The following is a 19,236-nucleotide window of genomic DNA, read 5'->3' on the forward strand; positions in this document are numbered from 1 at the left end:
CCATCATCTCTGCCCTGGAGATACTCACAGGACAAGTGTGTTATTATGGTTCAGTGAAATCTACACTTATGGTCCCGTGTGCAGACAGTTATTGGAGCTGCAAACTGGAGCGCTGAGTTGGAGTCTTGGAGAGTCTTCACCAAAGAGTTACTTGAATTGGGTCTTAATGAATGAGTTGGAATTTGTTAGGGATTTCGTGGTAGAAGGAAAAGGGAACAAAGTTAAGTATACCCAGACCCTTAAACGTCCCACCTGAATGTGACTTGCACCACTTATGCTTATGTTCCTTTCGCTAAAGTAAGTCACAAGGTTGTACCTAAGTTCAAGTCGATGGGGAAGTATAATTCTACCATGTGTCCATAAGGAAATTACTCAAACTAGCCAATCCTAAATCTGTTTATGCTGCTTTGCCTGTTCCTTTTCACGGAAACCACAATAAATGCTCTTGCCTACAATTATTCCCACCCACCCACCCCCGCCTCCTGACTGACCGTGGTGCTTCTGCATGTGGCCTCCGTGGCGTTGTGGCATGCCTCTTCTCTTGGGAACTGTGTGTAACAAACTATCTTTTCAATGGTAATTGTCTCCTGATCCTTTTGCCTTACCGTACCTGAATAACAACAAAACATATTAAGGCACATTCATATTCTGATATCTCAGCTATTTGTGATATCAGAAACTAAGAACCAGAAGATGCATAGCAGATGCTCTGGGTCCCCAAACTGGATTGCTGCAGGCAGGGCATGGAGCAGCTCTGAGACTCCCCTCTTCACAGATTCCACATGGGGTCAAGAGGAAGAGAAGTCCCACTCCCATCCTGAGAACAACAAATGAGGCTAGGGTGTTTCTTTGGGGGAACTGAGTCATCAACTTCCTACCTGATCAACCCCCAACAAAAAAATGGCAAGCCCAAGTGCTGGGGTCTGCATGGCTTCCCTGATGGGCTCCACGGCCAGACTTCCCTGAGAACTCTTTGGTGCTGGCCTCTTCTCAGGGAAGGGAGTGGACAGAGGTGACCGGCAGGGTCAGTGTTTGCTGCTGCTGGCAGACCCCAGGAGAGCCAGATGGCTTCCTGAAGTTGATCCACTGCACATGGGTCTCCATCCTCTGGTGGATGTTGTTCTATAGCTCTGGCCAGAGTTAGTGAGACCAAGACTGTGGAAATATGCTCCAGGTGAGATTTCCAGACTTAGATAATGCTGATTAGTCCTATTATTTACACTGTGATGTTGAGGATTCCTCCCTGGGCCTCATACTTCTCATCTGTAAAATGGCCACAGCAGTCTTATTTCCTGATCCAGAGGATTGCTGTGAAGATTGACCTCAACCCACAGCAGAGGGATCTACAAAAGACAAAATGAAATTAAACAAAGAAGAAAGCAAAAAACCTTCAGCTGGCACTATAGTGGATAGTGAAATATTGATAGCTTTCCTTTTGATATTGAGAATGAGACAAGGCTGCCTTCTATTATTACTTCTTTCCAACATATACTGGCAACACTAGCCAGTGCAACAGGGCAAGAAAAATAAACAAAATGTTTAAGGATTGGAAAGGAAAAACTAAAACTTTCATTTTTACAGATGAAATAGAATATAGTATCTTTATTTTAAACAATCTACAGATAAATTATTAGAATAAATGAGTTTGGCAGTATCACTGGATCAAAGGGCATTATACAAAATCCACTTTTTTACACATTCTAGATATATATTGCCAAGTAACAAATCATTCCAAAACTTCATGGTTTAAAATAACAATAACCATTTATTATCTCTCCTGGTTTCTGTGCATTTTGGATTCAGGAAGGGCTCAGCTGGATATTTCAAGGTTTTTCATGTGGTTACAGTCAGGCAGTAGATGGAGCTGGAACAGCAGGGGACTGGCTAGTCATTTTCCACTCTTTTTTAAGTCTCTGCATATGGATTCTCTGTGAGGGTTATTTCAGACTTCTTCAAAGCACAGCAGCCCAGGACTTCTTACATAGTGGCTTAGGGTTCCAAAGACAAATGTCCCAAGAGAGGGAGCCAGGCAAAAGATATTTCAACTTTCATCACCTAGACTCAGAAGCCACACAGCACACATTCTGCCACATTCTGTTTGTTAAAAACCATTCACTGAGACCAACCCTTTTTAAGGTGAATGCTATTAGACTCCACCCCTTGGGAGAATGTCAAATAATTTATTGACTTGTTTTAAAACCACCATAGTGTACTGGTAACAAACAGAAAAAAAAAATACACATATAAAGAAACCATTGATAATAGCATCAAAAACATAAAATATCCAAGAGTAAATCTAATAAAAGATGTGCAAGTTCTCTACATAGGAAATTACAACATGTTGCTGAAAGAACTTAAAAAAAAAAAAACAACTACCTAAATAAATGAAGGGACATACTATGTTTATGGATAGGAAGCCTTAACATTGAAAATGTTAATTTTACCCAAATTGATTTAAAGATTCAATGTGATAGCAACTAAAATCTCAGCAGAAGTGTGTGTGTGTGTGTGTGTGTGTGTGTGTGTTTAAACGGACAATCTGATTTTAAAATTTCTATGGAAGTACAAATGTCAAGAATAGTCAAGACAATCTTAAAGATACAGTCAGTAGCCTCATTTGAGAGGACATTAAGACTTATCATAATGCAATAGAAATTTAGTCAGTGAGATAAGGCACCAGGAGAGAAAAATAGGCTAATGGAACACACTAGAAAATTCAGAAACTGTCCCATGTACATACGGACTACTTGATTTATGACAAAGTTAACACTGCAGCAAAGTGGGGGGAAAGGTGATCTTCTCAATAAATACTGCTGGATCAGTTGGATGTGCAGATGGAAAAAGGGAGACGGGCCAGAAGGAAATTCCTTCTAATGAGATACGGCACTGAATTCTAGAAACAATGACTGCTGAAATTCAGTTAGAAGTTCTTTCCTTTCTGAGCTGTAATTTCCTTCTGTTGTTCCCAAACTTTTAGCAAAAGCCTGTTTCCCACACCTATCTTACATTAGGGGATCTTTATGGTCACAAATTGTGGTCTTAGCTTGAAGCCAGGACCAGCAAAGCCCAAGGAGCAGTTAGGAGCTAAGTTCCAAGCTGGCAACTGGCTCACTCCCTTTTGTCCAAATAGCATCCCGTGTCCTGCTGCCACCCACGAACCCCATCCTGACCCACTTCTGCCTCCTGGCCTCCTGGCCCTTCCGAGCCAGGCATCCCCAGTGTGCCAGAACCAGGAAACAGAGGGCAGTGTGGTGGCCCAGTCAGTGGGAGGTAAGGGAGTAGAGACTTAGTTCTTAGAAAAGAAGGGGAAGAGCTGCAGGCCAGCTGCTAGCAGGTGTTGTGAGGAGCTCGGGGGCTTCTTTTGTGGGAGAGGGACCCGGTGTCAGTCACCTCTCTGTCCCACCGTGGGAGGCACCCATTTCCGTTCTTCTCTTGCTCCAGGAGACCGTGGTGGTGGTGGTGGTGGTGGTGGTGGTGGTGGTGGTGGTGGTGGTGGTGGTTGTGGTGTGTGTGTGTGTGTCAGATTCTGGACCCTTCCCCAGAACTTCACTTTCTAGGCCATTTCAATGGTCCTTCCTCTCCTTATCACTAAAGAGGGCAGGATCCTTTTGCCTTCTCTGGTGACTTCCGTCCTGGATCCTCTGCGGGCAGCGAAGCCCACTCCATTACCGATGCCACAAGTCCTTGCCTCGGTTTCTTCATATATAAAGTGAGAGTTTAAGCAGCAATCCCCCAGGGCCATTCTCACAGTGACTCAGATCAGTGGAACACGGATGGAGGAAATCCGAGGATCAGCCTCAGGGTCAGGGCCGCGGCCCCCGGGTAAGGCAGCACTCATATCCGAGTGTTCCTTCCCCTCTGCCAGACGCCGCGTGGGGTTCAGCAACGCCCTAAATATCTAGGAGGTCGAGGGTGTCCCACTTCTGGGGAGGGGTGTCTTACCGGCTTCTCCCTCCCCTCACCCTTGGTGGTGGAAGGCGGGACGGGAAAGGGACAGGAACGCAACCCTCTTGGACCCCCAGGGGGGCGGAGAGACAGGCGGACCGCGGGAGGGACCTCGCCCCCTGGGCCCGGGCCCTGGGCCCTCCGCGGCGCCCGAGGCCGGAACAATAGCGCGCGCGGGCGGGCTGGCGGCCGGGGGCGGGGCGCTCCGCCGGGCACCGCCCCCGGCCCGCCCCCCGCGCTCGCACACCCGCTCGCACACTGGCTCCCACCCGCCGCCCGCCCAGGCACTGCCCGCGGGAGCCGCCGCCGCCGCCGCCGCGCCCGCCATGGACGTCCGCCTGTACCCCTCGGCGCCCGCGGTAGGCGCGCGGCCCGGGGCCGAGCCGGCCGGCTTGGCGCCCCTGGACTATTACCACTGCGGCAAGGTAGGCGGGGGCGGGGTGGGGGCCCGGGCGAGCGGGGCCTGCCCGCGCCTTCGGACCCCGCGCCGCGCCAGAGCGTCCCGGGCTGGAGCGCGGGCAGTAGTCACCCGGCGGCTCGGGACGCGGGCGCTCTCGGGGACACACGCGGGGAGATGATGGCAGTGCCGACGCGCGGGGACACGCACCCATCAGTCCCGCCGACGGGCACGACACTCACGCCGATGCCCTGGCAGTGACACTCACGCCCAGGAGTTGTTGGGATCACGGGCAGAAGTCACCCCGACAGTCATTCACACGATGTCTCGGTGACACACACTCACCCATGTCCCCCTGACAGCAGCGCATTCATTCCTAAGCCGACACACAGTGACCCACTGTCACACATAGACAGCCATGCACCTACTTACACTACCGTCCCACACAAGTCTCCAGTCATTTATACACAACCACACTCAGTCACACCCATCTGCACTGTCACACCGCCACATACGAGTCACCCATTCCCACACTACGATGCCACACACCCCGTTCTATGCTCCTCTCTGCTGTCACACGCAGTCACAACTGGGGACAGGCACACAAAGAATTCACTCCGACAGTCACTCGCATTCCCAGTGACACACAGTTGCACACTGTCACACACAGCCACCCCATGGACGGCGAACCTCAAACATACTAATCTCCCTGACCGTCACAGAGTCACTAGTGGTCACACCCCGGGGCAGCCGCAGCCCCCACGCCAACCCTCCCCCACCTCGGTCGTCCACACTCGCGTCGGGGTTTTAACTTCTTGGCGCCGCTGCGCACTAATTGGTCCATTTACTAATCGGCCTTCACTGCCTGGTGGGGCCTTGGATTCTGAGTTGGCAGTGGCCCATCGAGGTCTGTCCCCCCCCCCCCCCCACGAACGGCGAGCGGGCGCCCCTCCAGGCTGGGGCTGCGGTGGAGGACACTCCCCTCTTTCTCGAGATCGCCGCCCCCACCCTCAGCCAGGTCCCCGCCGCGCTGTGCCCGGCGCGATGCGAGCTCAGCGCCTGGAAGCCCGGGCGGGCGGCGTCCGACCCCGCTCCCCGCGCGGAGCCCAGCCCGGGACCCTGAGGTGCAGCGGCGCAGTCCGCGTCCCTTCCCTAGCCCTGGTGGAAACTTTCAAACTTAGTTAGGAAGCAGGACGGTCCTTGAGTCCGCGGGTCGGTGCGTCGGTCCCTGGCCGGCCGGAGCCGAGCGCGGCTTTTCGTCACTCGGAGCCCGGATTGAACGGTGCGCGCGGGTTTCCCCGTGGCCGTGGCGCAGACGTGCGGGCTTGGTGGCGCTGCGTGGTGAGTGCGCGTCGGGTGGCTGGATCCGCGGCCCTCCCGGGATCTCAACCGCACCCTCCAGGTTTTAAACTAAGCCTCTTGCTGCGGGGATGCTGTGGGGAGGGGCATCCCTGCGCGGAACCAGGGGCCGCCCGCCCATGTTGGGCCTCGCTGAGTACGTCCTCAGGCCTTGGGGAGTGGCTTCTGGAGTCTGGGGGCAAAGCCTTCCTCAGTTCGTCCGGGGCATGGGGTGGGGTCCGGGGTCACAGGGCCTGGGGCGGCGTGGAGCTGGGATGGGCGGCAAGTGAGGTCTCCAGGAGGATGGAGAGATTATCTTTTGTCCTGTGACCAGCAAAGTTAGAAGCCGAAGAGGGGGATGGTGTCTTCAAGAGAAGGCCAGGTCTTGGGCTGCTTCCATCAGATGGAGAGAAAATTGATTAGAAGTAGCAAGTGGAGTCTTCAGGAAGAAGATGGTTGGGTGTAGGGGCAGCTGGTCTGTCTGCTGCCCTTGGCTTTGTTATTTTTTAAAACAAGAAGTTGGCAAGGCTCTAGCCTCTGGTTTGGGGGCATGGGTGACACTGGGGATTTGTGCCTCAAAGCCTGGTTGGGTAGGTGCTGCTAGCTTGGAGTGTTCCTTTTGTGGGTGGTGTTTCTGTAAACTGGAGTGGTGGTCTCATAAGGGGGCCTTTGGGTGGGGGCACCCAGCTGAAGCCCCTACTTTATTCTGATACGCTATAAAGCTCTGACTCAGCACCAAGAACCAGTGTGAAGTGCTGGTGGGAGGACACCTATCAGGGAACGAGAAGCTGATGATTCTAGTTTCTGTCTGTGATCTGGAATCCCTGGCCCAGAGCAGAGGGTGTGTCCAGGAAGAGGAGGAGGGTGGCAGCTGAGCCACTAGAAGAGGTGAAAGCCCCAAGATCTCACCTTGCACTTGGATGTGAGACCTGCTTCTCAATCCTTCAGCCTCATGGCAGGGTGAGTCAGGGAAGTCACTTGGCTCAGTCAGGGGTAGGTCAGAAGCTTGTTGGTAGCAGATCAGAAGTGGGCATTTACCTTCAGCGCTGGCGATTGGGAGGTGGGGCATATTGTGCCAGGAAGGTGATGTTGAGGGATGAGGAGGGAAATGGCCTGGCTCGATACTTACAGCTGGTCACTATCAGAACTAGAGGGGAAACAGGCCCAAGGTACAGCCATGACCACACTTGGGGTCTGTAGACTGAGCTGCAGAGCCAGGACACAGCCTGCACTCTGGGGGCTTGGTGCCTGGAGTCCAGACAAGAGACTTGCTCCCACAGGGACCCAGACCTGAGAAATACAAGGGCAAGCATTTGCCAAGTGATGTTGGACAACCGTGGGGCAGTTGACCTGGAAGGGCCCTTGGCGACCGTTCCCTTGGTGACTGTCCCCTTAGCAATCTTCTAACACAGAGATTCCAGCCTTTTTAAACCAAAGTCATGAGCAGTGGCTGCTCTTTTGGTATCTTTTGTTTGAAAAAAATACACAATGGCAAAAAGCTGCTGTGGTTTCCTTTTTGCTTTGAAATAGATGCTTATTTTAGTAATCACAATAATATTAGCATGCATTTGAAAAATAGCTTACAAGTTATGAAGCAGGCACATGACTTAGTTCGTGTAGTAACAATGCCTGGTGAGCATAGGGGTTTGTGGCCCTGTAGCCCCCAGGGCCCGTGGCCCCCTGCTGGGAACCATTGATCCCCCCTTCCTTCACACCAGGGGAAACTGAGTCATGGAGTGATATACTCGTAGATTCCAGAGCAGGTGAAGAGCACAGCTGAGGCCTAAACACAAGCTCACTGACTCCCAGCTTGACACTCGTCTGGCCTCCCCACAAGTCTTGTGGTTTAGGGGTTGGAAGTCATGACATCCTTCCTGGGGTAACTATACAGTCCTTTCCTTCGAGTTTTGGCAAGGTGCTTTGTCAGGCTGAGGTCATTGCCTAGGCTCCCCACTCAACTGTGGCAGACTGGTGGAAGCTGGCCATTGGAATTGGGCAAATCTGGGTCCAGTTGTGGCTTTGTGACCTAGGGCAAATGATTTTTAGCACTTTTTTTTTTTTTTTACTGAGATCTGATTTACATACAATGAAATGCGAATTTTAAGTGTACAGTTCCATGAGTTTTGACAAATAAGAACACCCATGTAACCACTATCCCAATCCAGATAAAGAACTCTCTATCCCCAGAAAGTTCTCTCATGCTCCTTTCCAGTCAACACTCCCTACCCCTAGAGGAAACTACTTATCTGATTTCTACTGTCAATGCTTTATTTAAGTTCAATTTAAGTGTATTAAGTCAATTTAAGTTCTAGAACATCGTGTGAAGCATATACAGTTTTGCATCTGGACTCATTTTGCTCAATGAAGTGTCCTTAAGATTTAACCATGTTGTACATATCCATAGTTTGTTCTAGTATATTGCTTAGTAACATTATATTGTATGAATATAGCACAATTGGTTTATCTGTTCACCTACCAGTGGACATTTGGGTTTGTTTCCAGGTTGGGACTATTATAAATAAAGCTGCTGTGAACATTTGTATACAAGTCTTTCTGTGGGTGGGGCAATTATTTAATATGTCTGAGTTTCAGTGTTCTCTTGAGGATGACACTGACCACCTCTGAGGTTCCAGAGAGTTAAGTGAGGTGACATAGGCTAGGACAGATCTTGGCACATACCAGCTACTAATTAGACAGCAATGGTATTAGCCATCTGGGACCTATTCCAGTAATAGGCTTAGCAACTCTGTGTTCCAAGTATCCTTCATCCCTTCCAAATGTCCTTCAAGGCCAACCTGGGTACCACTTTTTCTATGCAGGGCTCCATGGCCAGCAACCTTCTCTCTTCCTCCAGGTTCCCCCCAGGCATGAGTGCTTCATGGGTTTTGGCATGTTCTGCCATCCATCGTTCAATCAACAAATAAAAGAGGACAGTCACCTTCTTGTGCTAGGCACTGTGCTAGGCAACTGATGCTATAGCAGTGAAGCAAAGTGACTCTGGAGCTTACATATCAGCAAGGGAAGTCATAAATAGATGGGTGATACATATATCATACATATATGGTATATATATGAGATATATATCATATATATGTGGTATATATATCATACATATTATGATACCATATATGTATCATATACATATGATACCATATATATATGGTATTTTGATTGATGCCAGTACTACAGAGAAAATTGAAGCTGGGAAGAAGGTTGTGGTGTCAAGTCCAGGGGCTGGTTTGCAGTTTAAGTAGGGAGGTTGGGGAAGGCCTTGTGGCCTAGACCAGTAGTTCTCAATTTCATATATACATTAGGAATCATCTGGCAAGATTTGAAAAACAGATTCCTGGGTACCCCTTCCCGTACCCGAGATTCTGATTCAGCTGGTTTGCACTGGGGTCTGAGGCTTTGCATGTCTGATGAGCTCCCAGTCGTGCCGCTGCTGCTCCAGAGACCACACATTGTGTAGCAGTGGTTTGGTTGTTTGTATACAGGTTTTTGTGGGCTCCCACCAGGCAGGAACCATGCCCAGCACCTGGCATCGTGCCTGACCTATAATTACTCAGGAAATTGTTCTGATGGGTGACTGATTCAACCCTCCACCCACACAGCTCTGGGCACAGCCTCTTGCCCCTGGATGGGATCTAGACAAGCTTGGTTCGTGAATGATTGGAGGCTCCTTGTGACAAAAATCCATGAAGTGGGAGTTGCTGTTCCCACCTCCCCCAGATTTGGGATATGAGAGGCCCGCTCAGCATCTCTGGTAGGTGAGGTCCCCACAGCATCTTTCTGCTGGGGCCCAGGTGGCTGTTGGTGAGTTCTGGGGAGGGAGCCCTGGGCCAGGTGAACCTGGAGCTGGTCCTGGGGGGAGCTCAGGAAGAATGCTGTGTCTCTGTTAGGAAGCTCTTTTTCACTTTCTATCTAAAGGTGTTCCCTATAGCTCTCTTCAAGGACCACACTTCTCTACCTTATCAGGAGTGGCAGCTGAGGCCTGGCACAACCACCCCCAGCCTGCTGGATGACATTGAGCATGACAGTGCCCTTCTCTGGGCCTCTGTTTCCCTCTGTGCAAACAGAAAGGAAATTAGTGACCATTAGGCTTGTGAGATGGGGAGCTGTGGTGTGTAAATTCAATGAAATAAAGGCTGGGTGTGTCCTTTCTAACTGTAGAGGATGGTGCACCGGCAAGGATGAGGATGATGCTTTTTGAGGATATGGGCCCTTGTATGCTGCAGAGGGTAGGAGCCTCCATGTCTACCTTTGTATTTCCAGAGCTGGACTGGCACGTAATTGCTCAGTAAATATTTGCTGAATGAATGAATTCAGGGCTGGCCTGTTGTTCCCTGTGGCTTGAGGAATTTAACATCTATTTGGCTTTTATAATCTGAAGATTTTGTGGTGAGCACATTGTGTCCAGGGCAGGGCAGGGGCCAAGAGTCTTTTGGCGGACCTGACGTTCCTAGAAGAGCTCTGAGTAGGCCCAAGGGACAGAGCCCAGCATGGAAAGCAGCCAGTAAGCTGGAAAGAGCCTCACCCTCTTGCCAAGGATGACCCTGCAGCGTGGCTGCCAGTCCTGGAATGACTCTGTAGGGCATTTATTTTGCTTCCCTGATTTCCCAGAGCTGGTCTCAGTTATGAACGCAGTGTAAATTTTGGAGCCCAGCAGACTTGAGTTTGACCGTTACCTTACCAGCCTCAGTGGCCACAAGTTATTTCACCTCCCCGTGCCTCAGCCTCCTCTTCTGGAAAATGGGCACATCAACACCTCTCCCCGTGGAGTTGTCATGAGGGTTGGAAATCCTGCATGTAAGGCACTCAGCCCAGCAGGAAATGCTTTCGTTTCTATTCACAAAGAGTAGCACAAGTGAAAGTTAAAAATGCAAGAGGAGTCTAGTTTCAGCTCGAGCTGCTGGGGAAACGGTCTTCATCAGACATTTCTATGCTTTGGTCTCTGGATCTGGTTTTTCTGGGCCTCTGATTTAAGAGGTCTCTGCTCAGCATTTTGGAATGACAGGGAGCTGTTCACTTCCTCTGCGACTTTCTGTTTCCTTCTTGAATCTGTGGGATGGAAGAGGAGTTTGGGAGGCAGGGAAGACTGATTCTCACAATGCAGCTGCACCAGTCACCCGCATGGGCTGGTGACCTTGTGCACGTCATTTAACCGCTCCAAGTCTCAGTTTTCTCACTGGTACAAGAAGACAGTAATGCCGTAGTTCCCTTTAATCTAGAGCAGTGTTTCCCAGCCTCAGCAATGCTGGCATTTTGGGCCTGATAATTCCGTGTTGTGGGGGTTGTTCCACACATTATAGGATGTGTACGGCTTCCCTGGCCTCTACCAGCCAGATGCCCCCTCTCTAGTCAGGACAATCAAAAATGTTTCCAGACTTGGCCAGGTGTTTCTGGTGGGGCGGGAGCAAAATCATCCCTGTTTGAGAACTACTGATCTAGAAAGTGGGGTGCAGGTAAACTAGAAGATGGTGGTGATGAGAGTGGCAGAGTACTGGGGCTCATGTTTTCTGTCCCTTATTTTAGTCCTATGTCTCCCTGTCAGTAAATCCTGTATCCACGTGGTTGAGAGTCATCATGTTGACATGAGCCAAAAACCTATGTAGTGATTTTTCAGCATGGTTTGGGAGCAGCAATAAAAACATATGGTAAGTAATTATTAACTTAATGAGTTGTGGTAAATTGTAATTTTATATCTTAGTGAAAACATGTTGTATAACATGGGCTAATACATTTTGATCAATTATCCTGATGCTTAAGCTTTCTACTGTGCAGTTGCGATTTCTGGTGCCTGCTAGAATGAGAAACAAGGCTGTGGTTTCTCAGTATGTAATGACCTGTTTACCGCTGGGTTTCTCAAATGTTCAGCAGGTTTAACTGAGTGCCTACTGTGTGCTAGGGGTTTCAACCCTGTCCTGAAGGCTCAGTGATGCAATAGGAAACTTGTCTTTCCTAGATGAAAGGCTGTGTGGATCCTTAATATATTGGCTCGAAATGCAGAGTCATCATTAAATATATAATCGTCTGGGGAAGTGACAGTGCCAGAGGTGTGGGAAGGCTTCACATGGTAGAGTCTTACAGGAAACCCGCGCGGGCTGCTTAGGGGGGCATGCAGAGTGGTGGGAAGACGTCCTAGGCAGAGGGAGCAGCCATCGCAAGGTGGCTTGGAGATGGTTTGAGGGTACTCTCAGCCTAATTCGGGGAGACCTGACTGCATGGGAGCAGGACACCGGCAAAGATCATTATATAGTGTCACATTTCAGCAGGTTGGGTTTTAAGTAGAAAGGTGCCTTGGAGCCACAATTATGGTCCAGAGTATGGAATGTTTCAGGTTGCTGGATTCAGACCATTGTCGGCAACTGTCTCTTGGTCTTCTGCTGTGGGAAAGTTTTTTTGTTTTGTTTTTTTTTGTTTTATGTAAAGTTTAATGTTATAAATGCCTACAAAATATTCTTCACTTGTATAGAACTGGGGTTTATCATAAGTAGGTATCTAATTTCCTTCTTTACTGAAGCATAGTTGATTTACAATATTGTGTTAGTTTCAGGTGTATAGCAAAGTGACTTAGTTATATATATATTTTTCATATTCTTTTCCATTATAGGTTATTATAAGATACTGAATACAGCTCGCTGTGCTATACAGTAAATCCTTGTTGTTTATTTATTTTTTTATGTAGTCGTGTGTATCTGTGAATCCCAAGTTCCTAATTTATTCTCCTGCTTTCTCCTTTGGTAACCATAAGTTTGTTTTCTACTCTGTGAGTCTGTTTCTGTTTTGTAAATAAATTAATTTGTATTATTTTTTAGATTGCATGTAAAAGTGATATATTATATAACATTTTTTTTTGTCTGACTTATTTCACTTAGTATATATTCTCTAGGTCCATCTGTGTTGCTGCAAATGGCAACATTTCATTCTTTTTTGTGGCTGAGTAATATTCCATTAGATATATATATATCTCCCACATCTTCTTTATTCATTCATCTGTTGATTGATATTTAGGTTACTTCTGTGTCTTGGCTATTGTAAATAATGCTGCTATGAACATTGGGGTGCATTTATCTTTTCAAATTAGAGTTTTTGTCTTTTCCAGATATATGCCCAGTAGTAGGATTGCTGGATCATATGGTAGTTCTATTTTTAGTTTTTGAAATTTTTAAAAAAAATTTTTGGGGAGGAGAGGTAGTTAGGTTTATTTTTAGTTTTTTGAGAAACCTCTGTACTGTTTTCCATAGTGGCTGTACCAGTTTACATTCTGCTGTGGGAAAGTTTAATGACATGTGTTTGATTTCCCCCGGACTGGCCAGGAATGCTCTGCTTCTCAAACTTCAGTGCCACAGAATCACCTGGAGGGTGGTTAAAACATAGATTGCTAGCAGCATCCCTCAGAAGTTCTGATTCAGTAGGTCTGGGGAGGGGCTGAAAATGTGCACAGCCAGCAAGCTGATAATGCTGTGCTGCTGGTCTAGGAGGCACACTCAGAGAACAAGGCTCTAGACTAGGATACAGGAGGATTTTCCCACCTTGATCTAGGACACTAGGGATGTACTGCTGGCCTAGGGCATGTAGCCCTACCTTGGCCATGGTCACCTGTCCCAGAGACTCCTGCCTTCTTTAGGACCCCCTATGGATCATGGGGAGTGTCTCCTTTACCTTGGAGAGAATCTTACCCTGGACTCCTTGGAAACAGACTCTGAGAAGGAGAATTGCCTGTAGATGGTGTATTTGGGGGAACATTCTCAGGAAGTGCACCGCTAAGGGAGTAGGGGAGGCATGATTTGGCAGAGGGAGGTGCTGGCCTGGGATATAGTTAATGATGGAAGCATCCCTCAGAGAGCCGGGCTCCAGTTTGTCCCAAACTGAGGCGAGGGGGCTGCCTTTTCCTTTGATTCTTGCATCATCTGGTCATTGGCTTCAGGCAGTTCCCACAGGGAGTTCTGTGGGGCAGGGAGCGGTTCCGAGTGGCTGACACAGCTGTCAGCCCAGCAGGTAGGGAATGAAAGGGTAGAAAGGTGAGTACTGCAGTGTCATTTCAGGAAGCTGCATCTTGGGGAGAGAACTCACCGTCCTCCTGGTTCCCAAGAAATCAAGGGGCAGCATGTTGATGATTTTTAGAGACTTTGAGTCACTTGCTGGATTCTTCTTTAGTTCACAATGTGAGCGAGAGCTGGGGGATAACTGCTTCTTAGGTCCGAGTGAGAAAAATGACAATTAATGGAATTTCTGAGGCCCAAGGAGATTCTCTTACACATTCCTGGGTAGGATTCCGGAGTTCTTGTGCTCAGATGTCACACATTTCCTTGTGTGGCAGGGAGGACTCTAGATTGACTTCTGAGGCCATGCCCAAGGGAGTCCCCTCTGGGCAGGGGACCATGGCTTTCTCTTTGGACTGGAGTCCTGTCACATTCTTCAGGAGCCTCTGCCTTGCCCCGGTCTCAGTGCAGGTCAGCATCCGTGGCTGTCCCTTCACCATTCTTTGATCTTCTCTGAGCAACCAGGAAGCTCAGAGGCCAATGAGTGGGTCACTTGTAGACATAGGATATCGTGGGACAGCTTTTGCTCACTTAACTCACTCCCAATTTCACTTCACTCTTCTGTCATTTCCTTCTGTATTTTCAGTCTTTCTGTTCTTTCTCTTTTTTTAAAAAAAAATTGTTTTTGTTCTCTGTAAAAAAAAAAAAAAACCCCACAGAAATAGAGTAGAATATAAAGGAGAAAAGTAAGCCCCCTCACTCTCTTTCCTTTTCGCCACTGCCCTCTCAGCCCTACTCCCCAGGACTAACCACTGAGGGGAGTGTGCTGGGTGTATCTCCAGGCATAACCGTTCTTCAGGTCAACACTTCTAATACGTTTGTTGTTTCTGTTTCTTTAATCCCTTTTTCATTTCCCAGAATTCTGTATTATTTCTTGATTGCTCTTATGTCATAGTAGCCTGTTCTTTTTTTTTTTTTAATGGATATGTGAATATGTTGAATCTTTTTGAAGATGATAATTCAGTTTTTTTAAAAAGTTCTCTTTTGTTTGCTGCATTAACTCTGTTTTCTTGTTGGTTAGCTCTTCTGTTCACTTTTTGGCTTCCCTTTTATGTTGATATTTTCTACAAATGCCTGGTGACTCTTGGCTGACTTTTATTTCTGAACAGGGCTCTAGATCGATCTCTTCTGTAGTTGTGAGTTTCCTCAGCACCCGTGAAAGCCATGAGCATGTGGGCAGGCAGTGTGAATGTTGATTTTAGGTGCAGTCTGCGGGTGGACACCTGAAGCTGGAGACTTCTGCTAGAGCGTGGCACAAGCTCCCTGGAGGTTGGGGACATCTGTTTCTCTCACAGGCCAGCAGTTACCCATGGGCCCTGGTGCACTGTGTATTCTTGTATCATGCCCATCCGTAAGTGGGGAATCCCTGAGGCAGAGTTCTCATTTAATTAGAGAGTTTGTCTCCCTGGCTTTAGCTTCGAGGCAAAACCCACAGGCAGCTTCTCTGAGGGCCATAGGCTAACACAAAGGTCACGTCATCTCCTCTGCCCAGGGCTCCCGGCTCCTGCTGCCTGGGTTTTGGGATTTTCTGGGGCTGTCAGGAAAATAGCTCTTCCAAAGGTCTTGTGTTGATGTGCTGGTGCCTCAGCTTAGATGGGTTTCATTGTCAGTCTGTCTCTCTGATTTCTTACTTTCCAGCACCCTCTCAATGGGTTTTCTTGTTTCCTTATGGGCTTCTTTGGACTTACTCCATTTTCATCTGTCTGTCTCTCTGAATTATGAGTCTGTATGTGTGTATATGAATTATGAATTATGTGTGTATCTATCTTTTTCTGTCATTCTAGGGGGGTTAGAATCAGGGAGAGGTTAAAGTATGTGTTCTCGCCACCATCGTGAACAAAAAGTCCCCTCTCACTGATTTTTATTTCTAAATTTTGTGCCATTTTATGGAGAAAAGTAGGGTAGAAATAAGCACAAATTATTCCCTGAGCATTTACTGCATGTCAGGCTCACTCATATCATCTCGTTAAGTCTTCTTAAGGACGATGCTGGGCACATGTGTGCCCATTGTGTAGGTGAGGAGACTGAGACCCAAATGGGTCGAGTTACAAAAGGCAGCAGAGAAGCTGATTGGCAGAGCTGGGGTTTGGACTATGCCCTCCCACTCCTCTCTCCTGCAGCCTCCGCGGTGCCAGCGGGAGCTCCCGCCCTCTGCAGGGATGCAAGAGTGGGTCAGCTCACCCCTTGGTTTTACTGTTGATGCACTGTCTGTTCTGGGGGCCAGGAGGTTCCCAGCTGGGCCTCCTGCCTCGGTTTGCAACTTCAAACATCATGTGGTAATAGAATGCCTGCACATTACAGCTAATTAAAACGTGCTTATCTCGAAGTTGGGCCTAATTTGCCGGAATGATTTAAAAACCTGTTGGAAACTAATCCAACTCAGCATATAACCCAGGGTCAATCTCATGCATAAATTTTATTGTTCCACTGTGCTGTGTTTTGGCTTAAACTGAACTTGATAATGTGGAAGAAGGGCCCTGGGCCTTTTGTTGCTCATTTATTCTGCAGATATTTAATGAGTGCCTATTGGGTGCTACCTACATTATTTAAGAAGGCCCCTTTACTCCATCCCACCCTACGTGCTTTCTCTGTCCTATACAGCCGCCTGAGCTGTAAGTTAATTTTTATGCAAAACCAGACAGTGGATTCAAATGTGACTTTTGAGTTCTACGGAAGTACCTAGGTTCATATCCTGGCACTTATAAGCTGTGTGACTTTGGACCTGTTACTTAACCTCTCTGAGCTTCACTTATCACACAAAACCGCATTTGTGCTCAGGTTTGTGGTGCGGCCTCTGGGCGATTAAGTAAGTCATCCCCTCCCTCATTACTGTGCCAGGAGTGTTCAGGTCATCTGGACCCTCCAAAGGACAAGAGCATAGGCACCATCCCGGCTTTTTCTGTCTTTTTTTTTTTTTTTTATAAATGAGAGGTGTAAGGTGCTTTCGTGTTCAGAATAAGTGTAATGGTGTTTCTGGTTGGGATGGCCTCTTCTCTCCCCTGAATCAGTTTTCTTCTTTCTCACTGACGCTCCCACTGGGACTCTTTAAGGTTTACTTAAACATTCAGACTCGCCAGACTCACATAGGTGACCCTTGGTACCCGTCTTCTTGAGGGACTTGGGACAGGAGCCATTGCTGCCAGCAGGGCACATGATCCAGTCCTCGTCCCCGGGGGTGGTTCCAGCCGCAGTCGCTGCAGTAGCCCACGGAGGCGGCCAGCAGCGCTGCTCCTTGTCAGTCCTCTTGCCCAGCTTTCCGTTCAGGTACAAGGGAGTGAGACCCACAAATGGTGAGTTTGGAAGCCACCCCCACTTGGAAGCCTTTGTCCCAAAGGACCCATGTCTCTTGTAGCAGTTCTGTAGTCTTCACTTCAAGGGTCCCTGAAAGGGGCATGTCAGTTACAAGAGTCACTGTACTCAGGAAGACCTCAAGTATGGCTTCTTTATCAGCTATTTATAATTTATTTATAGTTCCTTCTAGTGTGGATGCACCTTACCCATCAGGGGTCATTTTTACCATAAGCAGAGTTACCTAGTAACATAGTCCTACCTTCATCAGGTTTCCAGGGGAGTTATGCTAGACAGTTAACAAAGGTGAAATGCTCTTGCAAGAAGGAAAAGGGTTTGGTTAACCCTTTATCCATATTTGCCATCCGATTTTTTCCTGAGGGGTGGTGCTTTTTGGCAGCCCTTTTGCAGGGATGGATGAAGCCTTGTTTTGTAATATATCCTGTGCTTGTGCACGTTTTCTGATTGATCTGTGTAAGACACACACACAAACTCTGGCCAAGAGATAGGCTTTGGAGTCATACTGGCCTGGGATCAAGTCCTGGCTTTGAGTTAATTCATTTACTCATCCATTTGTTCAGCCATGCAAAGAACATTCACTGCCTGTTGTACACAAGGCTTGGAGGGAGATGCCAGACATGAACAGGGGATTAAGATCTGGTCCTTGCCCTTGAGAAGCCACAGTCTAATATATTAGGGAGACAGGCAAAAATAAACAATTCCAAATGGATGTGAGACTACCAGACCAGGCTGAGGGTAGTCAGGGAAGGCTTCTCAGAGGAGAGGACACCTGGTCTGTGCTTGAAGGTGAATTGGCCAGGTGAAGAAGATAGGGAAGATCATTCCAGGTAGATGGAACAGCATGTGCAAAAGCATAGAAGGGGCCCAGAGTGTCAAGAGATAAGGCTGGAGAAGGGAGTAGGGGCATTTGGAAAGCTGCTTGTTATCTCTGGGCGTCAGTTTCATCATCTACAAAATGGAATTAATGGTGATTACCTGTTGCTAGAATTAAATGAGATAGTAATGTGTGTTTAAGCATCTGGGATACTTAATTTTAATTCCTTTTCCAAATCTAAGAATGCCTAAGAGCCAAACTTTGACTTTAATTTTTAATTAAAAAATGAGATAAAGAGAAAAAAAAACGCTAAAACCTGAAGGGCCTGGCCACCCACCTGTGCAATGCAAGCCTCTCCTCTGGTGGCTCTTCTGTTGTCGTCCCTGTCTTTCGGATGCAGCACTGAATGTTTGCACTCTGTCTTGGATTATGTCTTACAGTGCCAGTGAAGGCATAATTGTGTTTTCCTAACGGTTCCACATTAACAATAAGCCACAGCCCCATTATAGCATCTCTAGGACATTTTTCCCTCTGCCGACAGCCTTGGGCCTGTCTGATGCTCTGTCAGTGTGTCCTGTCTCTTGCTGCTGTGTCTTGCTTTTCTGAATGGTGGCTGCCTCCCACATACTAGCTGAGGACGCTTAGCTTTGGGGGATGTTCACCATCCAGGGACCACAAGTCACACATCAGGATGCTCTGAGGAACCATCCCAGCCACGATCGAGCTCTTTCTGATGTGTAAATTGTATCCTGTCACTTCTCTGGGCAGAATCGCTCATGGGTCTCTGTTGTGGCCTGGTGAACCCTTCCCAACCAAAATCAGACCTCTGCTTAAAACCTTTCCCCAGTGTGTAGGTAACAACAGTTGCTTTTTCTGGCCCACATATCCTAGTGCGATCTTGCCCCTGCCTGCTTTTCTAGCCTCACTCCCAGCTGCTCTGTCTGAGGCCTCAGGCTCCGTGCTGGGTATGCAGTGGGGAGCAAAGCCAGCCTCCATTGACTCCACTTTAGCCACCCCAGCCTGCTTGCTTTCTCCCAGACACCATCCTCCCCCATGTTGCTTGAGGGCCTTTGCATATGCTGTTCCATTTGGAATGTTCTTGGCTTCATTCTGCACTGGCTCCTGCTCATCCTGCAGGTCTCAGCTTTATACTCAACCTTGTCCCAGACTCCGTTCCCCCGAATCTGTGCGGTTACCTTGTTATTCTCTTTCGCAGCCTCTGGTGTATTTTTCCCCCTTGCATAATACATCTATGAGATTATTTGTCTGTTCCATCTTGAGGACAGTAAGCTTTCCTACTTTTGGAGCCATGTTTGTTTTCTTCATCAGTGAGTTCCCAGCACCTTAGCGTGGTGTCCACTGTGTAGTAGGTGCTCAATAAAAAGTTGCTG

At 48.1% G+C, this 19,236-nt stretch overlaps 1 protein-coding gene across 2 annotated transcripts in view; it reads left to right on the top strand.

Annotated features, from left to right (window-relative positions):
• Nucleotides 1-4,186: 4,186 nt before the first annotated feature.
• Nucleotides 4,187-19,236, top strand: part of TOX2 (TOX high mobility group box family member 2) — a 120,045-nt gene continuing 104,995 nt past the window's right edge. Inside the window, exon 1 of one of the 2 annotated variants that reach the window (XM_074347312.1) lies at nt 4,187-4,370. In XM_074347312.1, coding sequence (XP_074203413.1) covers nt 4,272-4,370 — 99 coding nt within the window. In that variant the 5' untranslated portion in view covers nt 4,187-4,271. Of the gene's footprint in view, nt 4,371-5,328; nt 5,684-19,236 lie in introns of those variants that run through there. The other variant, XM_010958724.3, reaches the window with a different exon arrangement.

The sequence above is a fragment of the Camelus bactrianus genome, chromosome 19, assembly GCF_048773025.1.
Source record: "Camelus bactrianus isolate YW-2024 breed Bactrian camel chromosome 19, ASM4877302v1, whole genome shotgun sequence".
Taxonomy (NCBI): domain Eukaryota; kingdom Metazoa; phylum Chordata; class Mammalia; order Artiodactyla; family Camelidae; genus Camelus; species Camelus bactrianus.